General features: G+C 46.1%; 1 protein-coding gene across 30 annotated transcripts in view; it reads left to right on the top strand.

The window, feature by feature from the left end:
* EXD3 (exonuclease 3'-5' domain containing 3) overlaps positions 1-19,820 on the top strand; it is a 296,432-nt gene that overhangs the window by 181,774 nt on the left and 94,838 nt on the right. The window contains exon 21 of one of the 30 annotated variants that reach the window (XM_068657237.1): positions 7,574-7,612. The exons of the other annotated variants lie outside the window; for them this stretch is intronic. Within the exon in view, the coding sequence (XP_068513338.1) occupies positions 7,574-7,597 (24 nt within the window). The 3' untranslated portion in view covers positions 7,598-7,612. Of the gene's footprint in view, positions 1-7,573; positions 7,613-19,820 lie in introns of those variants that run through there. 30 annotated transcript variants of the gene reach the window in all.

Here is a 19,820-nt window from a genome sequence, read left to right as displayed (position 1 = left end):
AGCACTGCTCTTGCTCCAGCTTGGCTCAGAAGAGCATCTTTGGGGATGCCCGTGGCAGTGTACTGCAGCCACTTCGCAAGAGGCTGCTGAGAAGCCTCAGATATCCAGGGGGATGGGAAAGGCATCATTCACCCAAAACCCTAGTAAGATGAGGCAAACCTACTTGTGGGCCAAACCCTTTTTAGTAACACTGATTTGGTCCATTGTGGCTGGGGAAATAATTACAAGAGTACACATCCAAATGGGCAGCAATGGAAGAGAGAAGTCACTGCTTTAAACAGTGTGGACATGCAGATATGAGAACAGAGCCTATTTTGACAGATAGACCAAATTTCTGTTTGTGTTAGGAAAGTGGATCAGGAAAGGAGACCTTCTGGGTCAGAGGACAAAGTTAAGCATGAGTATTCCTTGATTTATTCCTATTTTTAAGTCTCAACTTTAATTTCCTGCACTCGGTATTTGTTCATATTTGATGTGGCTTGGACATGATCTGTGTAAAGACCACTCTAATTAAAATATCCCTCTTTTATCTACAATGGCTGCAAATCTTTAGCCAGTCCTTTTGTTGCCTTTAACACACGGTATACTTAGTTCTGCTCTGCTCACAAGAATTATGTCTGAAAAGCTGTCTGGCATGTTTAGTGTGGTTAATGGTAAACAGTGAAAAAAGTGAAGTACAGTAAAAATGATGTGATTTATAACTAATAATAATTTGAGGAGGGAAATCAACTTCAGCTTTTCCTTTCTGTAAGTACTAAAAGAATCTTTGGTTTGTCTGCAACCAGGAAGGCTAGAAACATTTCATCTTCTAGTGAAATCTCAATCTGTCACTGGTCGCAACATCTGGCAAATCTCCAAAGATGGGTAACAGCTCCTCGTCTTTCTGTCTCCCCTCACCTCACCTGGGGAGAGCTGGGCACGAGGGTAACAGGAGATGCCATTCAGTGAAGAGCAGCTTTGGAGTGTCTAAGCAGTATGTCTCAGATGGGACTGTGCCTGTGTTACTTGTGATCTCTAACCATATTGTTTAAGCAGTGGGTGCTGCCGTGCGGACAGCTGTAGGCCAGGTGCTGGCTGTAGCTGAAAGCATCAAGGCAGTAGGATCTTGGCATAAGAGGACACAAAGTGGAATTTGTCTTCTTACAGTGAGTTTATATTTACCTTTGAAAAGGACCATTTTACCCCAGATTGGCCATTTCCCATCCTTTGGTTTACCTGACCTGGGTAAAGTCAGTCTACCGTACTGTGCCATGGTTTTCCTTCTACTGGAAACCCTGTTTCTGTTTCTTCTTGTGAGCCACAAGTGTCCTTAGACAGAGCCTTTGCAAGTTTCAAGCATTCATTGTTTACAGTTATTGGCATTTCTCTCTTTTTTTTCTGCTTCATGAGAGAAGAGACATTTTGTTTCAAGATAGTCCTATGTTTGTGATAGGAATGACACACTTCTGCTGAGGAACGGCAGAAGAAATAATGGAGAAATAATGACTGAGCTCTGGAACAGCTCCGGGTACCAGCGTGGTGCATCCTCCCACCTTTGCAGTCTGGAGACCAGAACTGTGAATGCCTTTCCAGTGTGCAATAGCAGAAGGAGGACTTACCTAAGCAGACTTACATTAGTGACCCTAAAATCTATGGAGAAATTCAGAGTTCGGTGGATAAATTAATGGATGTGAAAAGGCGGCATTCTGTTTCAAAGCACTAGGCTATTTTTTCTACAGAAAGTGGACAGGGTTGTGGTTTTTTACATTTCTTTTTTTTGTGCTCATTTGGAAGATAGATGAGGAATCATTCCTTCTCTTATCATTAATCCTGTGCTGCCATCACAACTCCTCTAAGTGTTTAAATGCGTTTTTTATTGTGTTCCTTGGTGTAGGAGCAAATTGCTGTTTCTTGTGTTAGTGTCTACTGACCCACAACCATCTCTCCACATGAAAAATGTTTTCTATCTATCTTATCTGGTCTGTGGTTTTAGTTTTTAAAACAGCCTAAAACAGCTTTATTTTAATTAATTTTATGTATGCATTTAAATAAAAATAAATCATAATAAATAATATTTATGGTTGAGATTTAAACTAAATGAAATTAGAGTGTTCAAAGCCATGTTTTCCATAGCAGCTAATGAAACCCTTTCTGCTTCATTTCTTGGTGGTCTCTGAAGTGAGCTTGTGGCACGTTGCCCCCATAGGGTGTGGACAGGATGGAGGGAGACTGCACTTGGCATATTTGGCATTTGCTCATTTGAAATTTCGGTCATAAAGTCTCACTAACTCGGTTACATGGGTTTGAGTTTTGAGTTACTTTTTTTTTTTTTTTTTAATTAGAAAAACAGAACAGTTCTTTCATTTCTTCTTTCACTGTAGCAGAGCTTAAGTGTGGGCTTGGGTAAGCACAGGTGAGTTGGCACACAGACCAGGTCTCAATGTGATGAGCAGGATGTTGTCATGGTTTGCAAATCATTTTTCCTTGTGCAAGTGCAGGGATCAGTGTCTCACTTAGGACTCTCCACACCATGTTTGAAGGTTTAGGTCACTGTTTTTTATAAGCAGGTTTTAGAATTTACAGATGCACACAGGACTCATCTGGAAAGTGTCTTAATTAACTGATGATAAACATCACATTTTCATGCTCAGCTATCTGAAAACCAGCCATACGGGATAGCATGAAATGCTTTCACTTAGAGGGCGTTTGTTGGTATTTAAGTACAAGAATTACTGCCAAATTCACTCCTGAAAAACCAAGCCTCTGCCTCTGAGGAGGTGTGAGTCGTGCTGGAGGTGCCCTTCTTGCACTGCGGGGCAGAAGTCCTCTATTCTGCCATCTCCCTTGCAAAGACTGCACCTTCATGTGAATATTTGTTATCTTGCATGACAAAAGCCAGATGAATAATTGCTGCTACTTATACTATTGAACTTTCCTGAAAAATTCTCCACTGGGTTAAGGACAATCATGACAAATCTCAATCCAAAGGACTTGGGGAAGGCTGGGGTGTTAACTTATAAGCCACGAAAAACAAAAGCTCTTCACAGAGAATGGCTTTGCACTGTAACACTTCACACTCGCTGGCCAATGCTTCAGCCTGTGTGTTTGATGCCACCAAGAGAAAACGGGGAGCATGTCCATACCTCAGTGAGCTTGGTCATTGCCCCACAGGGGCCAGATGCAGCCCAATGCCCCCTCGGCAGATGGCAGGCCTGGCAGGCCAACACTTGTCAAGTTTTGCTCTGGGCAGAGTGGTCCAGGTGATCTGCAGATGGGAAATGAGTGTTTGGGCATTTTGGGGAGTGCTGGGGGCCAGGACAGGCAAAGGGCAGCATTGCTCATGGGGCTGTGGGCTCTGGGGCTGGGCAAAGCTCTCGGCTGCTTTTTTGTGTCCGTCTGAGTTTTGGGGGCTCCTGCCCGTGTTTGGAGAGCTGCAGGCTTCAGAGAGCAGACAGGTGTGGGGAATGCTGGCGATGCCCAAGGGAGCCATTCATGGAGTGTCCTCCTCCTCCCAAGTGCTGCCCTGGGGGACTGCAGGCAGTGCAGGCAGGGTAGAGGCAGGTCTGCCATGGGGCAGCTGTGGAAAGAGATGAAGACCTGAGCTTTTGTCCCTCCTGTTCACCAACGTGCGCCCCCGCTCCTTGGCACTGCCCTGACAGCTGCAGTGTCTGGAGCCCTGCTCTGATACCATGGTCTCAAAACCAGTGCAGGGCTGTGCTCACACGTCCTGTCTGGCGGTGGTGGCAGTGAGGACGTGGTCTAGCTTCCCCCTAGAGCCACCAACCACAGCATGAGGCCATCATTTCTGCACGCTTCTCTGAAGAGGTCAAAGGGCTGAACTTCCTTGGAGGGCATGGAAAGGCACATTGGGCAGGGGGCAGTGAGCCCACCCTGTGCTGCCAGCCCTGGACCCCTTGCAGTCTGGGAAGGGTTAGGAGAGGGTGTGGGGTCAGGGGTCACTCTTCTAGTTCAGGTGGCTCTGGGAGTGCTACCTGTGAGCGTGTTCCCTGTGTGCCAAAAGTGGGGGCCAGAGGCATTATTTAAACCTTAGAGGAATATATTAAAAAAAAAAAAATGTTTTCTTCTTGAACTAATGCAAAAAACAAAGAGCTTGCTTCAGTGTTTGCCTCCTCATTCGAACTGGATGTGATCCTGGATTTTTTAAAAGAAAACAAAGCATATTTCAAATACAGGCATTCTTTTATTCTTTTATTTCCCCTCCAGTTGCTTTCTGCTTGCTGACAGAGATTTTGGAGCCCTGGGGAAGGTACATCTGCCAATGATAATCTCAGCGCTTCGGGAAGCCAGGAGCAGCAGAGGTCCGGGTGGTGCGGGGGGGCTCTGCCCCCTTCCTACTGCTGCAGCAGCCTGGCTGGGAGCAGTCTGAGCCATCGTGGCAGGGGCCGTCCGTGCCTTGGTCCCCCACATGAGATTGTAATCTGGGTCAGAATAGGAAAAAACAGCTCTCGGCTGTATGCAGAAGCTGTCCCCAAGGCCTGTTTTGTACAGCAGCTTCAGGTGCTCTAGACACACCTAATGCTATATTCATTAAAGACTCACACAATTCTCAGTAGTTGCAGGCACCCACCTTTGCATGCTGATGACCAGTGTCTGAAAGCCCCCACTTTTAGTGAGATCCCGAGGCAGTGAAATGATCCGTCCCATGGCCGCTGGGAGCATTGTGGCAGAGCCACGGTTTCTGGAGTTAGACAGGGACAGAGCGGGAGCAGAAGGGATGTGTTAGAGCTGTGCTGTGGTGTTAGCCTGATGTCAACCGCTAGACAAGAAACTTGACAACTGGCAGAAGCCAGAACCTTAGCAGTGCCCTCCTGTGCCTTATCAGAGGGAAATAAATCTTGACTGATTAGTTTTTTTTAAATGAGAATTCTCAGCAAATAAACGAGCTGCCTGCACAGTGATAATAGCCTGCTTGGAAAGCAAGTCTGTGGAGTGTATACATTGCTGGAAGTCATCAAAATCATCTTACCCCATGGAGTCTCCTGTGCTGAGCTTGTGTTTACAATATCAGACAGAAAAAGGAATTTTTCAATGGATATTTTCTGATAATTTTTTTAGCCAAGCAGTAGTACAATTAGGGCCTGTCTGTGTGGGGCTGGGATGTCTTTGCTGGCTGTGGAGGATTGGCAGCCTTCTCTCTATCTGCTTCTTACTATTTTGATACATCTTGCTCTAGTTTAAATGACTGTGCTGAGGTTTCAAGGACCCTGAACACCCCATTAATGGTTTGCCAGTGGCCCTAAGTGATTGTTAGGGAGGACAAGCTGATGCCCAGGAGGTGAGCATCTCTTCACAGAGCTGGCAAGGATGCAAATTTCTTCCACTAAGTGAAGCTTCCAACAGTATTTCTTGCTGTGATTTAGCATTGTTTTTAGGCACTAACTATTTTTTGCTTAACAAGTTTTTCTAAATAATTCTGACTAGTCACTCATTCTAAGCTGGAGTAAGAACAATCTTTCCAAGGATGTTCATAAATATTTGATTGCAGTTCATGATGCTGTTCATTTCCCCCAGTCTTCACCTCTCTCCTTCCTTTCCTGCTATCTTCTTACCCATAAAGATGCCTTTATTAGTTCCTGCTAAAAGTCAGTGCTGGATAATTGACCAATTTCCTGCATGATGACTGTTTTGTGGATTCATTGTGCTCATGTTACTGTGTGTCAAGATCATCCCTATTGGGGAAGAGCAGTAGCTGGACCCAGCCATGTCTGCAGGTCAGATCTTGAAAAGTGCTGTGCAAAAGCCAGAGCTGCAAATGCAGTGTGCTGGCAGAGCATGCTGTTGTAATAGCCTCCTTCAGTAGGAGAGGAAATGTGTGCTCTGCTGACTGATGCTGAGACCATACTTCAGGGCGAGTGTTAGAAAAAAAATCTAGAGATTCAGATCAGATGGCTGGGTCCAGCATTAGGTAACCATGGAAAAAATGCAAATTGAACTTGAAGCCCAATCTCCCAATTGTTTGTGTGTGTGAAAATCTCTTGGCATCTCACATCTCCTTTCAGAAAAGATGGTATTTTTAGATTTACGACAGATTATTTTTGATGCTGGAGGCCTTAAAACTGTTCTGACATGAACCCAAGCTATGTTGCTATCTTAAAAAATGAAGTCTTAAATGAGAACTGAAACTTATTGAACTATACTTCAATTACAGTATAGCAGAGCATTTTAACATAACATGTGCATGGAAACAAACCTGGGAGGAAGGGAGGAAAAAAAAAAAAAAAAAAAGGCTCAGAAACTGGAGCTGTTCAGAGGCACTGCATTGGTTACCCCTCTCTGGAGCTGTACCCTGGAGAAATCAGCTTTGCATGCGAGGCGATCACAGTCCAGCTGTGAAACCCAGCTGAAATGTAAACTTCTCTTAAGTGTTCACGGGAGGTTTCCATCTGTATCTGTGCCTGATTAGCTAGAATTGTGCAACTGCAGTCATTTTTGTTGCCAGTTCTTTCCTCCTTACCTTGACCCATGGCTTCACTCGTTCGCGTGTTGTTTTGTCTTTGGCTTGAGACCATCGTCCCTCGTGTGCATTCAGCAGCAGGCGCAGCGAGACCCTCACTGTGTTCTCCAGCAGCAGTATGATTCAAAGCCAAGTGATGTTTCTGATTCCAGCAGGCATTTGTGTGCAGGGACAGTTCACCTGGAGAGGGGAAGGACAGACCCAGGACTGGAGGTGGTCATGAGCACAGACTTTCTGTAATAGGATTTTCACGATGATTTGCTTCCCCTGTCATGTTGTTTCAAATTCCTCACAAGCCATACTTTTCACAGTCTGGATTTTCTCTCATGAATTTCTCAAGGGGCTATCTGGAGGGGAAACTATTTCTCACCATAACAAACAACCAAAGCCTTCATCGTTAAAAAATAAAGCACTAACATGGCCCTACAATGGACCCCTTTGTCAAGTCACATCTGTTTAGATCACCAGAAATGATAAGCCTTTACTTTTGAAAGTAATTTTCTTTTATCAAAATAGGAAAGAGGACTGCAAAACATTCAGAAAAAAATCTGCATGAAAGCTAAGGCATGTGACAGTAGTACTCTGTTTTACATAGAAAAATGAGATTAAATTGCATAAATGTACAAATACTGGACTTGTGCTCTTCTAGCACAAGTTAGGGATGGCTCTATAGTACAGCTTGCTGCCGTGCTAATATAAAACCAGTGTGAACAAAAAATCTGACCTGCTAGATAGCAAAGCTCTAATTTCAATGCTAATCCAAATTACATTGTTTTTTAACCCCCAAGTTTAAAATCTGTTTCCCAGAAGTTGTCTGCCAATGATTGCCAAATTGCAAAGCAAGCCAAATCACACAGGGAATGGGGTCAAATACTAAGTGAGATGCATTTGATCATTTGAATTAAATAATCCCCAGACATTTACCCCCAAGTAATAAAAGTGAATGCACACCCAGAGGAAGTTACAAGTGCTACTATCCCCGTGTGAGACCTGTATGCAATTACGCAGAGGTCTCAGATAGGGTGTGCTGATGCTGTGGCAGGAGTAGCTGCCCAGAAACCCAGTGCCTAAGGCCTCATGCTCGCTGTTTGCCAGCAATGCTTCTCTTTCTCTTTACAGTGTGAGCTGCCTCTCTGCATGTGAGGAGCTGGTAACCACCATCATGACAACAACACATCTCAGTGTCATCCTTGGCACTTGCCCAAATCAATCGTCTCCTTAGGAGGAGAAATTTCCCCTGAAACAAGGGTGAGATGTGGCAAGGCAGTGATTTTCAGGACAGCAGATGCAGATTGTCTATCACGAGATCGTTAAGCTTTCCTGGGTGCTTTTGGAAATCTGACTTGTATGGATGTTTGCATTTAGAGCAAATACTTGGGCTGAATTCATCATATTTGAATTCCACCAGGTCTCTGAACCCGATGTTCCTACTGGCAGGGCACTGTGGAAAGCCCACACGGAAAAGGGCTTGAGGGAATTGAGGTGAGCGTGGTGGGAGCCATGGTGCTCAGGAACCAGGGTGAGTTGGGTCTGGGTTGTTAAGATGGAAATATTCTGTGGAAAGTCCTGCTCTCTCTGAGGTCACATCAGTCTTGCTACTGGCCATAGTGGAAAAAGGAACAAATCCCTTGTTTCCATCGAGCCAGCTGAAACACAGACTGCGCTCATCCTGTTTCACCTACAGCTCTTAAACCATCGTTACTGCATCGCTATGGGAAGTTTCACTAGTGGTTAACTGAAATGTCACAAGCCTCGAATCTGATGTGAAGCTGGAAATAAACTCTAAGTTCGCCCACGCTCAGAACTGAAGACCATGTGTTCATGTTAGGCATCTTCTGTAGATAAAAAGAGGGAGAAAAAGAGGCAAAACTGTCTTGATGGAACATTTTTCCCATTAGAAAGTTCTTCAAAGCCTTTTCAGAGGCACTGTCAATCAGGATGAATTGCAGATCATTCCTGTGCATCCAATAATGGGAACGGTTGTAGAAATTCCTCTAATTACGTATAATTGGTTTTGAAATTAAATGATCTGGAATATCATTGAGTGACTGTGAGAAGGATTATCTGCTAAGAAAAAGGAGCAGCCTGCTGGAAGGAGGTAGATACATGGAAATAATGATAGCAATGGTTAGTTTCAAGAATTATGATACCAGAATAAATCAGACTAGTTTAGGTCAATGCATCTGGACTGTTTCCCAGTTGACTCCTGCACAGCAGTTCTGTGTTCTGGCAGGTCTAGAGTGACACACGTACCTCCAGCTTCTTTAGGGGAAGAGGCTGAATAACATATGCTGAGGCAAGGTTGTCAGATGTCAGTCCTTCGTATTTTCAGTGTTAAGTGGTACAAAGCAGAGCTGCTTTTTCACCATCCTTACCCCAAGCATCTGATTCTGTCAAGTGACTTTATTCATTCATAAATATTTTCTGGACTGTACAGTCATGCCAAATATGCAACTGTCTGTGTAAAAGTGTGCAAACAAGGTGTGCCTGATTCCTGCATATAGTTACCATAACAAGTGCAAACATGCAGCAGGAATTTGAATACATGAACGAACAGACACCTAGATTAGCAAAGAATTTCTGAATGCAGAGAGCCGATTTGAGCAACAAGTCATGGCATCTGTATGCGTAAATTATGTGTGCCATTGCACATGAATTTTGAAACTCTGTTTCTAAGGAATATAGGTATTTCTGTGACCACAAAGCTTATCTGGGTTCCCCTTTTAAAACAGTGATGAGATCACTGGAAAAAGAGTTAGCCACTGCTCATCACCCTTCCTCATTTAGAAAGCGTGTGTGTTAAAAATCACGCAGTGCTTAGTTCAGAGCTTGGATATTTAGGGAGAACAAGATCCAGAGATGGAGAAGAAAGAATAAGAGCACTCACGGCCAGTGGAGCCGTGGTGGCAACAGAAGGGTTCCTTCTGTGCCAACCACAAATAGATGGAAAAAATACAGAATCCAGCTCCTGAGCTCCAGGATCCCACAGCCATAAAGGATGGAGGTGATCAGTCTGGGAAGGACTCTTCTATCCCCTCCAAGTCACCCACGTCACCCACACCCCTGCCACCATCATCTGTAACAGCAGGATGGGAGCCTAAGGCAGCACAGCATTGGGGAGATCTCTGTTTCCTCAGTCCCTGGGAGTCTAGCCAGGGATTCCTCTTTTGAGGTAGTTGCATTTTTGACCATTTCTGCACAGTACATGCATCCTTCCCCATACTCTTCCCTTAAAAAAAAGACAGAAGGCAAGAACGGATACCATGACACCTGAGCTGCTGCTAGCCTGCAAATTCATGGGGAGCACTTCCCACTTTCAGATTCTTTCACTTCTGAATGCTGTTTAAAAATACATGCTAAGTCTGACTGGACTCAGTCACAAGGGTGGGCAGCTTGAGGCCAGATGCTGGATGAAGGCTGCTCCTTGCTGAGCATTTCCTTCTCAGCTGTTGTTTGGGCTCCTGTCTGAGTGTGTGTAGCATCAGTGCTGGTTGTGCTCCTCAGCTCCACGCTAGCAGCAGTCACTGTTTCTGTTATTACTGTGCTGATCTGAAGAGGAAATAGTGATGCCTTTTTTAGAGCTTTTAAAGGCTCTTATTTTTCAAAGTGTCTTTTAGAAACCTAGTTTGGAAAATGGTGTTTAATTAACAGATGCTTGCTGCCACTAGAAAACTAAAGGAATGAAACAAAGGCAAGCTATGTTTAGCTACATGAAGCATGCAAAAAAAAAAGAGAAAAAAAAAAAAAGATGTGGAGTACAAATCATTTTTCTTTTTGCAGGGTTACATGCAACACAAATGAGTTCACTGGCTTGGCTTACCACATCAGTCAACAAATTGTTGTGTCAGCATACACATGGGAGCAATGTGTGCAGGGCTGGGTGGACAAACACCCCGAGCTGACAAGAAAAGGGTACAAGGGCTGACATGGATGTGCACCTCCAAAGAGCAGAGTACCCTTGGGTGCAGAGCTAATACTTCTCCAATACTCCCTTTTCCCTTGTCACTTAGCTCTTCTAGAAAAAAAGTTGGGGACATTGTGACCTGACCACTGAGTAAGCTGCGTTGCAGGTACGTGGAAATGATGCATGCATCTGTGCAGCTGTGCTTTATTTCTCACTTTTATATTTTGACTTGATTCTTTGTACACATTTATGGATGCTCTTCTTGTTTTTTTTTAAGTTCCCGTCCACTCTCAGTCCCCGGTGAGTGTAGGTGTCAGTGCAAAGTGTGACAAAGCAGAGTTGTTGAAGTCCTCCCTGCTTGCTTCAGGGACACACGGTGTGCAGCACTGGTACCCAGGCATCATTTGTACGGCATCCGTGGCACATCCACAGGTGGGAGCGGGATTGTCACACTCCTGGTTCTGGGTATTGTCATTCGTCGTGTGCTCTCCAAGTGCCGTGCAACTCTCAAAACCGTAACAGCAGGGCAGGGTAAAATCTCTGTTGTACTGGTTTAGCACATGCAGTGTTAAAACGACATCACGGTCTTGTCACTGCGCTGCAGACCGCTGCCAGAGACCTGCACCTTCCCCAGGCCACAGGTCCCTGCGCAGGCTGGGCAGCACTGTCGGGCACGCGCCCTGCCAACAGCAGCCCTGCCAGTTCTGAAAAATGTCTGTTTTGTTCCTATTATCCACATCAGAACTCATAAAATCACCCGTCTTCAGAACCAGTAGCCAAATTTCTTGCCTGTTTACATCTCATGTTAGAGCCTGGGTAATTTGGGGAGATTAGGGCAGTAAACAGTTGTAAACAGAATAAACCTGGATAACATTGCAAAGGGCAGCCCTCTTAAATGTTGTTTTTAGTGTCAGTGTAATTTGTGTGTGGTTTTGTTTCGTTTATAAAGGCAGCACAGTGATTAGATATGCTGGATGAGATAATTGGAAAATGCCTTACTCACCGGGATGTCTTAAAGGTTTAACCATTGGCTTAAACTTGCTTGTAACTCCAGCCACTGCTTAGGCCTGGGCGTGAAGCCTGCGTGTAGCCAGGGCCCTTGCTCCAGCAGAGGAGCAGAATTAACTTTTTCCTGCCCTGGCCAGGTACAGGGAGGGCCGGGACTCATGCAGAAAGCCTGGGGATGGGCAGAGCTGCTGGCAGCTGGGAAGTCACTGTGTGCTTCTCAGGCTATTTTTGAAGCTAGAAATGCAAGTGTAGCCAACTCTTCAGCATTTTCCCACACCTTTCATGTGACACAGGACTGTGCCCAGTCATAGGACTCTGTCCTTAGGACTTAATGAATTATCACAGTTTCACTTCCCCGGTGTTTTTTTGTTCCTTTTTGGAGGCAACAGAATTGGTTCCTTTTGCTGCCCTGATAGCTGCCTGGGGAACTGCATGGTAGGGCTCCTGTCCAAAAAGTGACTGTTATTGAAGGATTTTCTCCAGTCTGGGGCAGTTTCTGCAGGCAGGTAGTGCCCATCTCATTCTCTCCAGATGAGTTTCACACCAGCTGTTCAGTGTCTTCAAATACAGAACCAACTCTTGGGGCAAAAGAAGAGGAGCTTTGCAGGTGGTTTTATACATAATTCTCACTATGGTTAAGCACTAACCTTAATGCAGTTTAGATCAACATTTAAAAACAATGAAATATACATCAATTCACATCGTTATATTGAAATGGTTAGAGAAAACCCTAACTACTGCATGCACCCTTTTCCCATCCACAGCTTTTGGATTTCTTGCTAGCCAGTCCCCTTCAGGTCTTTGCCCGTTGTGCTGTGTGGAGGACACAACCATGAGGAGCTGCAAAGCAAACATATGCAGAAAGACTGACTACACAGAAAATGCTTTGATTTGATTATACATATAAAACCCAACCCATGGATTGAGGTGCAGATTTTCTGATCTGCTTCTGTTGCAGTCATTCTAGGGATGCCTGTGACAATAATCATTAGAAATGCTCAAACAGCTATATGATTTTTAAGTCAATGGTATTCCTTTAAGTCTAACATAGTATTAGAGTGTTAATTAAAGAAGCATACCAAAATGAAATGCTCCTTGGAGAACCAAGAACCTGTCATTTGTGTGAAAACCCTGGATTATAAACTGCTTCTTCTACTTTTGCTGCCAAATATGCAAAGTAAATTGCACAATTTCAGCGATGTAGTTGAGCTGCTTTTTATTTTTCTTTCTCTAACTTAGAAAAAAAAATCTTCAATCTGACAGGGAGTTATTTATTTTTCTTGCGGTGTAACACATATGGGCCCTCATCAACAATAATGCAATATATTTTCCACCATGTCTTATCTCAGTTTATCATGTGGTTGTGATTTTTCTAAGAGAAAAATTGTTTGTTTGCTTTGTTTTTTTTGCTGTAATTTCTGAGCTATTTTTCATAGCAGAATTTATCAAGAAAAGCTGCAATCACAGTTGTGTGTTGTATGGGGCCACTAGATCTTTTTCCCATCCATGCTTAGTTGTGAGAATGCTCTCAGCATGTGAGACTGTTCTCATCCAGATTGTTCTCTTCCTTAGTTGTCAAATACCCAAATCCTTTTACTTGAGCTTCATCAATAGATTGCACAATCAATGGTTGCTTTATGGCAGATGCTGGGATGCTTTCTTACCAGTTTGTTAGCACTCTTTTATTAATTGCAATTTTATAAAACACTGGTTCAAGTTTCATCAGTGTTGTAATATGCTCTGGGAGAAAGGGATGGGGAATTTACCTCAGTAAATTCTCAAATTCATGTGCCTGCAACTCAGTCATTGAGAATGGGTTTATGAGTGCAATCTCCTCAATGGGTGAGGGAAATTGGACATAAAAGTATGGGCTGGTGTCAGCCACAGGGATTGGAGACATTAGGTTGGCAAAGGACATGGGTATTTCATGGGGAATGTTTATTGTAGAAAGCTTCCAAAACATGTTTAGAGCATTTAAAATCTGATAGCATATATTAATTGCATAAATCAGAATAGTTAGGGTGCTCAGTCATGGTCCCTTTATGTGTAAATTGTGCTGATAGCTCAGTGATCACCAAAAGTGTCCAAGTCTTGTTCCACAGGTGGGACAGCCACTTTCCCGTACATATAAGCTCTCCAGACCTTGGTAACCTGCCCATTATTTATCACTTTACTCTCTTTATCTAAATTGTCACTTTGGATTTTTGTTTTGTTTTGTGTTCCCAACATCACACCGGATATTTCAGAGCCATGCAGTAGCTGCAAGTCCAAGCACCTGCTTTGGCCATTGCAGGCGCTGCTCTGTCCGTGGCGCGCTGCTCGGAGGGGCTGAACACGGCACCCTGCTGCTTCCCACCCACCCCGGCAGCGTCTCAGCCCCAGAAGGATGGAAAATCTGCCTGCTTTGCTGCTGCTGCTGAGCTCACTGTATTTGTCCTCAAAAGCATATAAGAAGAAAAGGAGGAAAATTGTGTAGATTCCTACAGCTGAGGTTGGAAGGGGCCTCTGGGAGCCCCTGGGTCTATACAAGTTTGATAGGTAGTTTGGTCTGAGTACACAAAGGAACTGTGAGTGCTGACATGAAATGTTTCTCTCCTGAGGCCCATCTGAGGTCCTTTCAAAGTCAGCACAGGGACTGCCTTTGACATTGAGTAGCATATCTGGGGTCCTTGTGGTGACGTTCATGTCTCCAGCCTTAACTTCTAACAGCTGGGCAGGTGGTGTAAACTCCTGGTAGAGACACGGACATCTCCAGGACTTCCTCCACCAGTCCTGAGGCACTTGGGGATATGAGTGACCTCCTACAGATCCTGTCTCAATCCACCAGCTTCTGGCAGAGCATCTGTGACCCACTCAGCACTTCGTGGGACTTTCAGCTTGGCGAGGAGGTTAAGCTGCCTGGCTGTGCTGAAACCAGTTCATAATTTCTTCCTTATTTCAGAAAACCTGTTTGTTAAGAGAGATTTTAGTCTGTGATAAAACAAATGACTTGTGAGTTCATCACAGCTCTTCAGGATTTGCAGAGGCTCAGAGCTCAAGTGTCATTTCACAGCAAGAGTTTTCCTGCTGTTAGACTTGTGCTGTATGGCTGGAGTGTGAGTGGAGAAGGGTTCAGCCAGCAGGATATAAGCCCAGAAGCTGAAGGCATTAGGCTGTGGACTTACTTGCTCTCAAAATGTGCTTATAGACAAGAAGTTGGGAGTTCCCAGAAAATCCAAAAAAAAAAAAAAAAAAAAAAACCATGATGAGACTGCAGCAGTGGAAAGCAGCTGGATTGAACTTCCTAAGGCTTCTTCCTTCTGCAAAGAAAATCAGAGGTTAAAAAAGCTGCGGTATGTTTGCAGGCAGTATTCAGCCCCCACCACAAATGCTGGAAATTGAAAAGAAAATCCAGTGCAGAATGGTAAAAGCCATCTGTTGCACTTATATGCTGTAGAGTTGTATGACCAAACATTTTTGCAGGGAGAAGCTCTTGCTTTCAGGGGAAAAAAAAAAAAATCAAGATATGTGCACAAAATCCAAACAGGCAAAAAGCAAGACCTCTAGGTCTTCCCACACTAGGGAAGTGTTAGAGCCAGGCTTATTTCCATTCAAGCTGATGCCGACACCTTGACTAATGCAGGACTGGAATTACCCCTTGCCCCTCAAACACAACTGGGTCTAGCAGCAACATGCAGCTGGGCACCTCGTGGGCAGAGCAGGGTGTTGAATCCCACTACATCACGAGGCTGCCCTTGAAAACCTGCCCTTGCTAACAGCTAAATTTGGCATTTCTGCATCTCGGCCAAGAGTCATTTTTTTGAAGATATTCAATGGAGAGAGGAGATGAAATAATGTATTGCAAGACAGTGGCAGCTGCTCTGAGATGCTGTGGGGCTGCAGTGTTTGTAGTAGTGCTTCTGGTATCCAGAGCATTGCTGCAGCCCTCTCTCACATAATCGTCTTGTAAAGCTGATGTCGAGTTCCTGACAGGCTCCTAATCCATCCTGACATGCACACAGATGCTCAGCTGAGTGTCATTTCCTGCACTGAGGACCCCAGATTGTTCCTGACTGGCCCTTGGCTTTGAGTAATCAGTTTAAATTTTTTCTCTCATTTATTTCTTTGCCTAAGGGAGCTGTGCTTCAACCCCCTTCTGTAAATTTCCTTATCATTTAACATGCAAAATACACTCAGCAAGGGCAAGGGCTTTATTTATGAGCTGAACTCCTGTGAGATTTCGTGATGCTGCAGTGCAGGTTTGCTCTGGGTGCCTTGCAGCTCTGCACTCTGGTTCTGTGTACCCAGCTCAATCTATGCCGGTACTGTGCGAGGGCAGGGAGAGGGACTCTGCTGTCCTCAGGAGGCATAAAAGGCTCCAAACCGCTGTTGTCAAACCAAAGCAAAGTTTAGGCTGAGCAAACGGCAAGGTGCAGCTCCTTTCCAGGTTGCTTGCTCCTGCTTTCACGCCCAGGACAGTTCAGGGCACACTGAGAGCAAGGTTTCAGCAGGATCGCAGTGGTTGGGGCTGGCGCAGCGGGGCTGCAGCAGCAGATGTCTCAGGACTGCTCTGTCTGCTCACCATTCAGAAGGGAATGCTCCACTTGGAGTCCTTTCGAAAGGACTCCAATTTGAGGTTAATTAGCAACTTTTGGCTTCACTAACTAGCTGGTCTGTTTATTTTTTGTCTGAGTGAGTTCTTTTCTCTTCCTGTTGTTGTTCCTTCTTCCTGAGCAAAGGGGGGCCACGCAGACAGCCGACCCCTTTGCATTCGGGGGACTTGCAGGCCAGCACAGGCTCTGCCGCCTCCTCTCTGCTCCCAGATGTGCTGGCTGGTCCTTGCCTTGTCAATTGTCTCTCCTTAACCTTTAATTTTAGTTTTGCCTAAATGAGAGCCATTTGAGTGCAAGGTGACAGAGGTGAGAAACATGGTGCTGGGCTCAGTAGTTAGAAGAGAGCGTTTTGCTCCTCTGTGAGCCACCCTTTCTGGTCTCAGCTCCCACTAGAACTGCAGACCTGGTGGCCGTGCTGGCTGGGACTGCTCCTTCCTGATCCCCAGCGCTGGGGCACTGGGACCCCTCAGCACAGTGCCGCAGCCCGTGGGTGGCTGTTAGAGCTGAGAGGTGAGATCTGAGCTGCCCTTGGAGCCCAGCTGCTAATGCTGGTGGAAGGGATCCAAATACTAGCACATGGGCTGGATGCAGCTCAGCCGTGGGGTAACCCCTGCTGTACAGCAGGTATGCGCTGGCCATAAATGTAGTCCCCTCTGTTACTCATGCCCCCACCCTAAATGTTTTATGTAACCTCGTGAACTCCATGTAGCTGTAATCTTAAAAAGCTTGTGGCCTTTGCTAGACTTGCATTTTAGGCAAGAGGCCTGGAAGAACCAGGCCATCTGTGGTGGTAATGAGTTTCTCATCCTTTCAGAAAGTGAATAGTCCCTTGGTGGCCTTCCCCATGCTGACGACTGCATGGGATTTTCCTAACTTGCATGAAAGTGGAGGATGGAGCAGTGCAGTTAGGGAGACCGTGGTGTGAAACTACTGGATATGACCCTTAAATTCATCTGTCAAACTGCTGCCATTGTAGGACAGGTGAAACAACAGATACTGAACATGGAAAGATCATCTGTGTGTGGAGCTATAGTGCAGTCTGTAAACGATGCCCAGATCTATGCAAAACCAGAGGTGCTTCTGAACCAGGTGTTTGCTGTTGAGTTAAGCTTTTCCCTTCCCTCTGGGACTGTCAACTGACAAAAGCTCCCAGCAGACCGGGTGGCAGAAGTTAACCACCAAATACCTGCTGGGGGCTGCTTTTGCAGGGACAATTTCTTATCTGTTTACACTTCTGCCTCCGTTTCTCTGTCTTGATCTCATCTGAGCCCTCTGCATGGAGTACTCCACTCCTCCTTCCCTCCTTCTTGTTCTCTGTCATGGGGTACCCCAGCCCTGCAGCGATGGTTATGCCACAAAGGTCTTCACCAGGCTCAGCTCCTCTGGGGAGACCCCGACTCCCTCTTGGCCCTCTCATCCTAGAAATCCTTCCTGCTCTCCTCCCACTGTCCAGTGCAGCACACGGGCAGATGGTTTCTGTTGCAGCTGTCAGAGTGCAGCTGCATAGCTGCACGCTGGGACAGCCGAACGGTAGCTCCCCTCATCCCTCGCACTGCGCCCAGCCTTCTTCTGTCCTCTCCCCAGTGTGACTGTGCACAGGTGACGGGCTCCAACCAGCTCACAGTGAGCAGGGACAGCCTGGGTCGTGCTTCTCTCCCTTGCACAGAAATTTTAACAAGAGCTCTGCATGCACAGGTGAGTTAGAAAGTCGAGCAACGGGCATGCTCCAGAACAATCTCTTAATCTCTCAGTGCATGAAGTCTTCACCCCAGCCCTCAGGTTTAACCTTTGAGTGGTTCTGCTGCATTTCAGGTCTCTTGTGAGTCTCTCAGCAGTGACTGCCACAGCATCTGTAGGTGGCCCCTATGGGAAAACTCTCTGTTGCTGCTGGGTGTTGAGGCATGTGCCCAGGGATTGCCTTCCCCCAGGTATAGAGTGCGTTTGAGGTAGCAGCAGCATGATAAGCAGATGATAAGGGAAGAGCAGTATTGTGAAAAGGACCGTCCCTTCATGCAGGGACTGGAATCTTGGAAATACCCGATGAGAGATGTGCGTGGACGTGCATCTCCCAGTATCAGATGGTTTGTTCCTGTAGCCAGTCATCTGGTCACACAGAAGAGAAGGCGTCTGTCTGGAAATTGCATTTTCACACTCCCACTGTCTGGGTTTTCAATTCAAGTACTGCCCCAAACATGCATCTGCTTTCCCTTCCTTTTCTTTTTTTTTTCTTTTTTTTTTTTTTTTGGCTTTTACTTCTTGCTTCCCCCCCACACTCTGTTTGAAGTATTTTTCTGGACCAAAGTGATCAGGAAAGAATAGCAAGGGTCCCTCAATTCGTGTCTGCGCGTTCTGTTCTGCCAGACTCCCCCCAAGGTCCCACAGCTGGCCCATGCGCTACTTATACAGATCCCAAACCATATCCACCTCTCTGCCAGGATGGACCCAGGATCTGAGATTCAGCTTGGTGGTCCTTACCAAACCACTTTTTTTCAGAAATCCAGGGCATGAGAAACAGTGTAAACGCTTTCTAGTTCTCACAGCTCCGATTCTCCGCCCCCCACTCCCACCCGCCCCATTAATCTCAGGTTTCAGCAGCAGCAGTGCCCCTCTGCCAGCCCTGTGTGCCCTGGGTCCCCCCAGGGACTGGGATCTCCCTGGAAGAGCCACCACACAGCCTCGCTGGTTTGTTTGGTATGGGGGGGTGGAGACACCAACACTTGTTCTCGTGCTGCCAGTTCGGCTCTAGGAAGTCTGTGCTCTTCCCACTGTGTCAAATGTGCTCCAATTTCAGTGGGATTTCATTTCCACCAGTAGTGGTTCATGTGGCGCAGCCCAGCTTCTGGGCTCAGCCTCGCTCCCTGCCAGAGAGGTTGTGTCCTGGAGAAACCAGCCAACTGCAAACAGTATGTGGGGCTGATATCATTGCAACTGATCTTGGCCCCATGCATGGGAGAAACGAGTCTTGGCAGAGAGCTGTGCTCTGCTCTGCTCTTTCCCTCCCGCCTGCAACGTGCTCCCACAGGACTGCACCAGGGACCCGCTCCCACTCCAGGTGGCTCCAGGGCTGGCCAAGCCCCACCTGGTGTCTTCCCCTGTCATAGCTGCAGCCCATTAACTCTGATAACTTTGTGCAGGGCTCCCCCGTGCCCCCAGACCTCACCAGAAATGCCCATGCACAATCCAGGGGAGCAGCTTGTGGCCTTTCTGGGAAGGGGCCAGAGGCTGGTGTGGCAGGATGCCACCACCCGCGTTTGGTCTCTGCCTATGCAGCCCTGCACTGCAGATCACAGCCTGGCTCTGCTGCCTCTGGTTGCTCTTTCTCTGCTCCAGGTCATTAGTGGGAGAGGCTGAGAGCCTTGCCATAGCCCCAGCCCATCTGCCAAGCATGGAAACCGCTCCAACACCTTGTCCACTCCACTAATAAACCATTAATGGTGATAAAAAAGTTGGTAGGAGACCAGGTCTGAGAACTGTGGTGATGCACAGGGCAGGCCAGAGCCTTGTCCATCGTGCTGCCACTGGGTCTGCAGAAAAGTGGGAACATGCACTGGAGACAGATAAGGAGAGGAGAACATGCAGGGTCAGGATCTGAATTGGGAGGTGACACATCTGCAGCTGCTTCTGATTGTGACGGTGTAACTCATGGCTGGGAAAATCCCAGTTAATTGGTGGAAATTTGGATCAAGCAGATTAAGAAAAGGAATGGTAACTTGCCAAGATACGTCATTCATACTTTAAAGTATGCATTGGGCTAATAAGCACGCAGTAGGAAAAGAAGTTGACGGGTGGGGACCCATAAATCTTTCCAACTTCACGTGCAAGACAGAACTTACCTTGCCTTACTTGCCTGCTTCCACCTTCT

Source organism: Anas acuta, chromosome 20 (genome assembly GCF_963932015.1).
Source record: "Anas acuta chromosome 20, bAnaAcu1.1, whole genome shotgun sequence".
NCBI lineage: Eukaryota > Metazoa > Chordata > Aves > Anseriformes > Anatidae > Anas > Anas acuta.
Note: the sequence above shows the minus strand (reverse complement) of the source record. Positions and strands in the feature narration are given on the sequence as shown.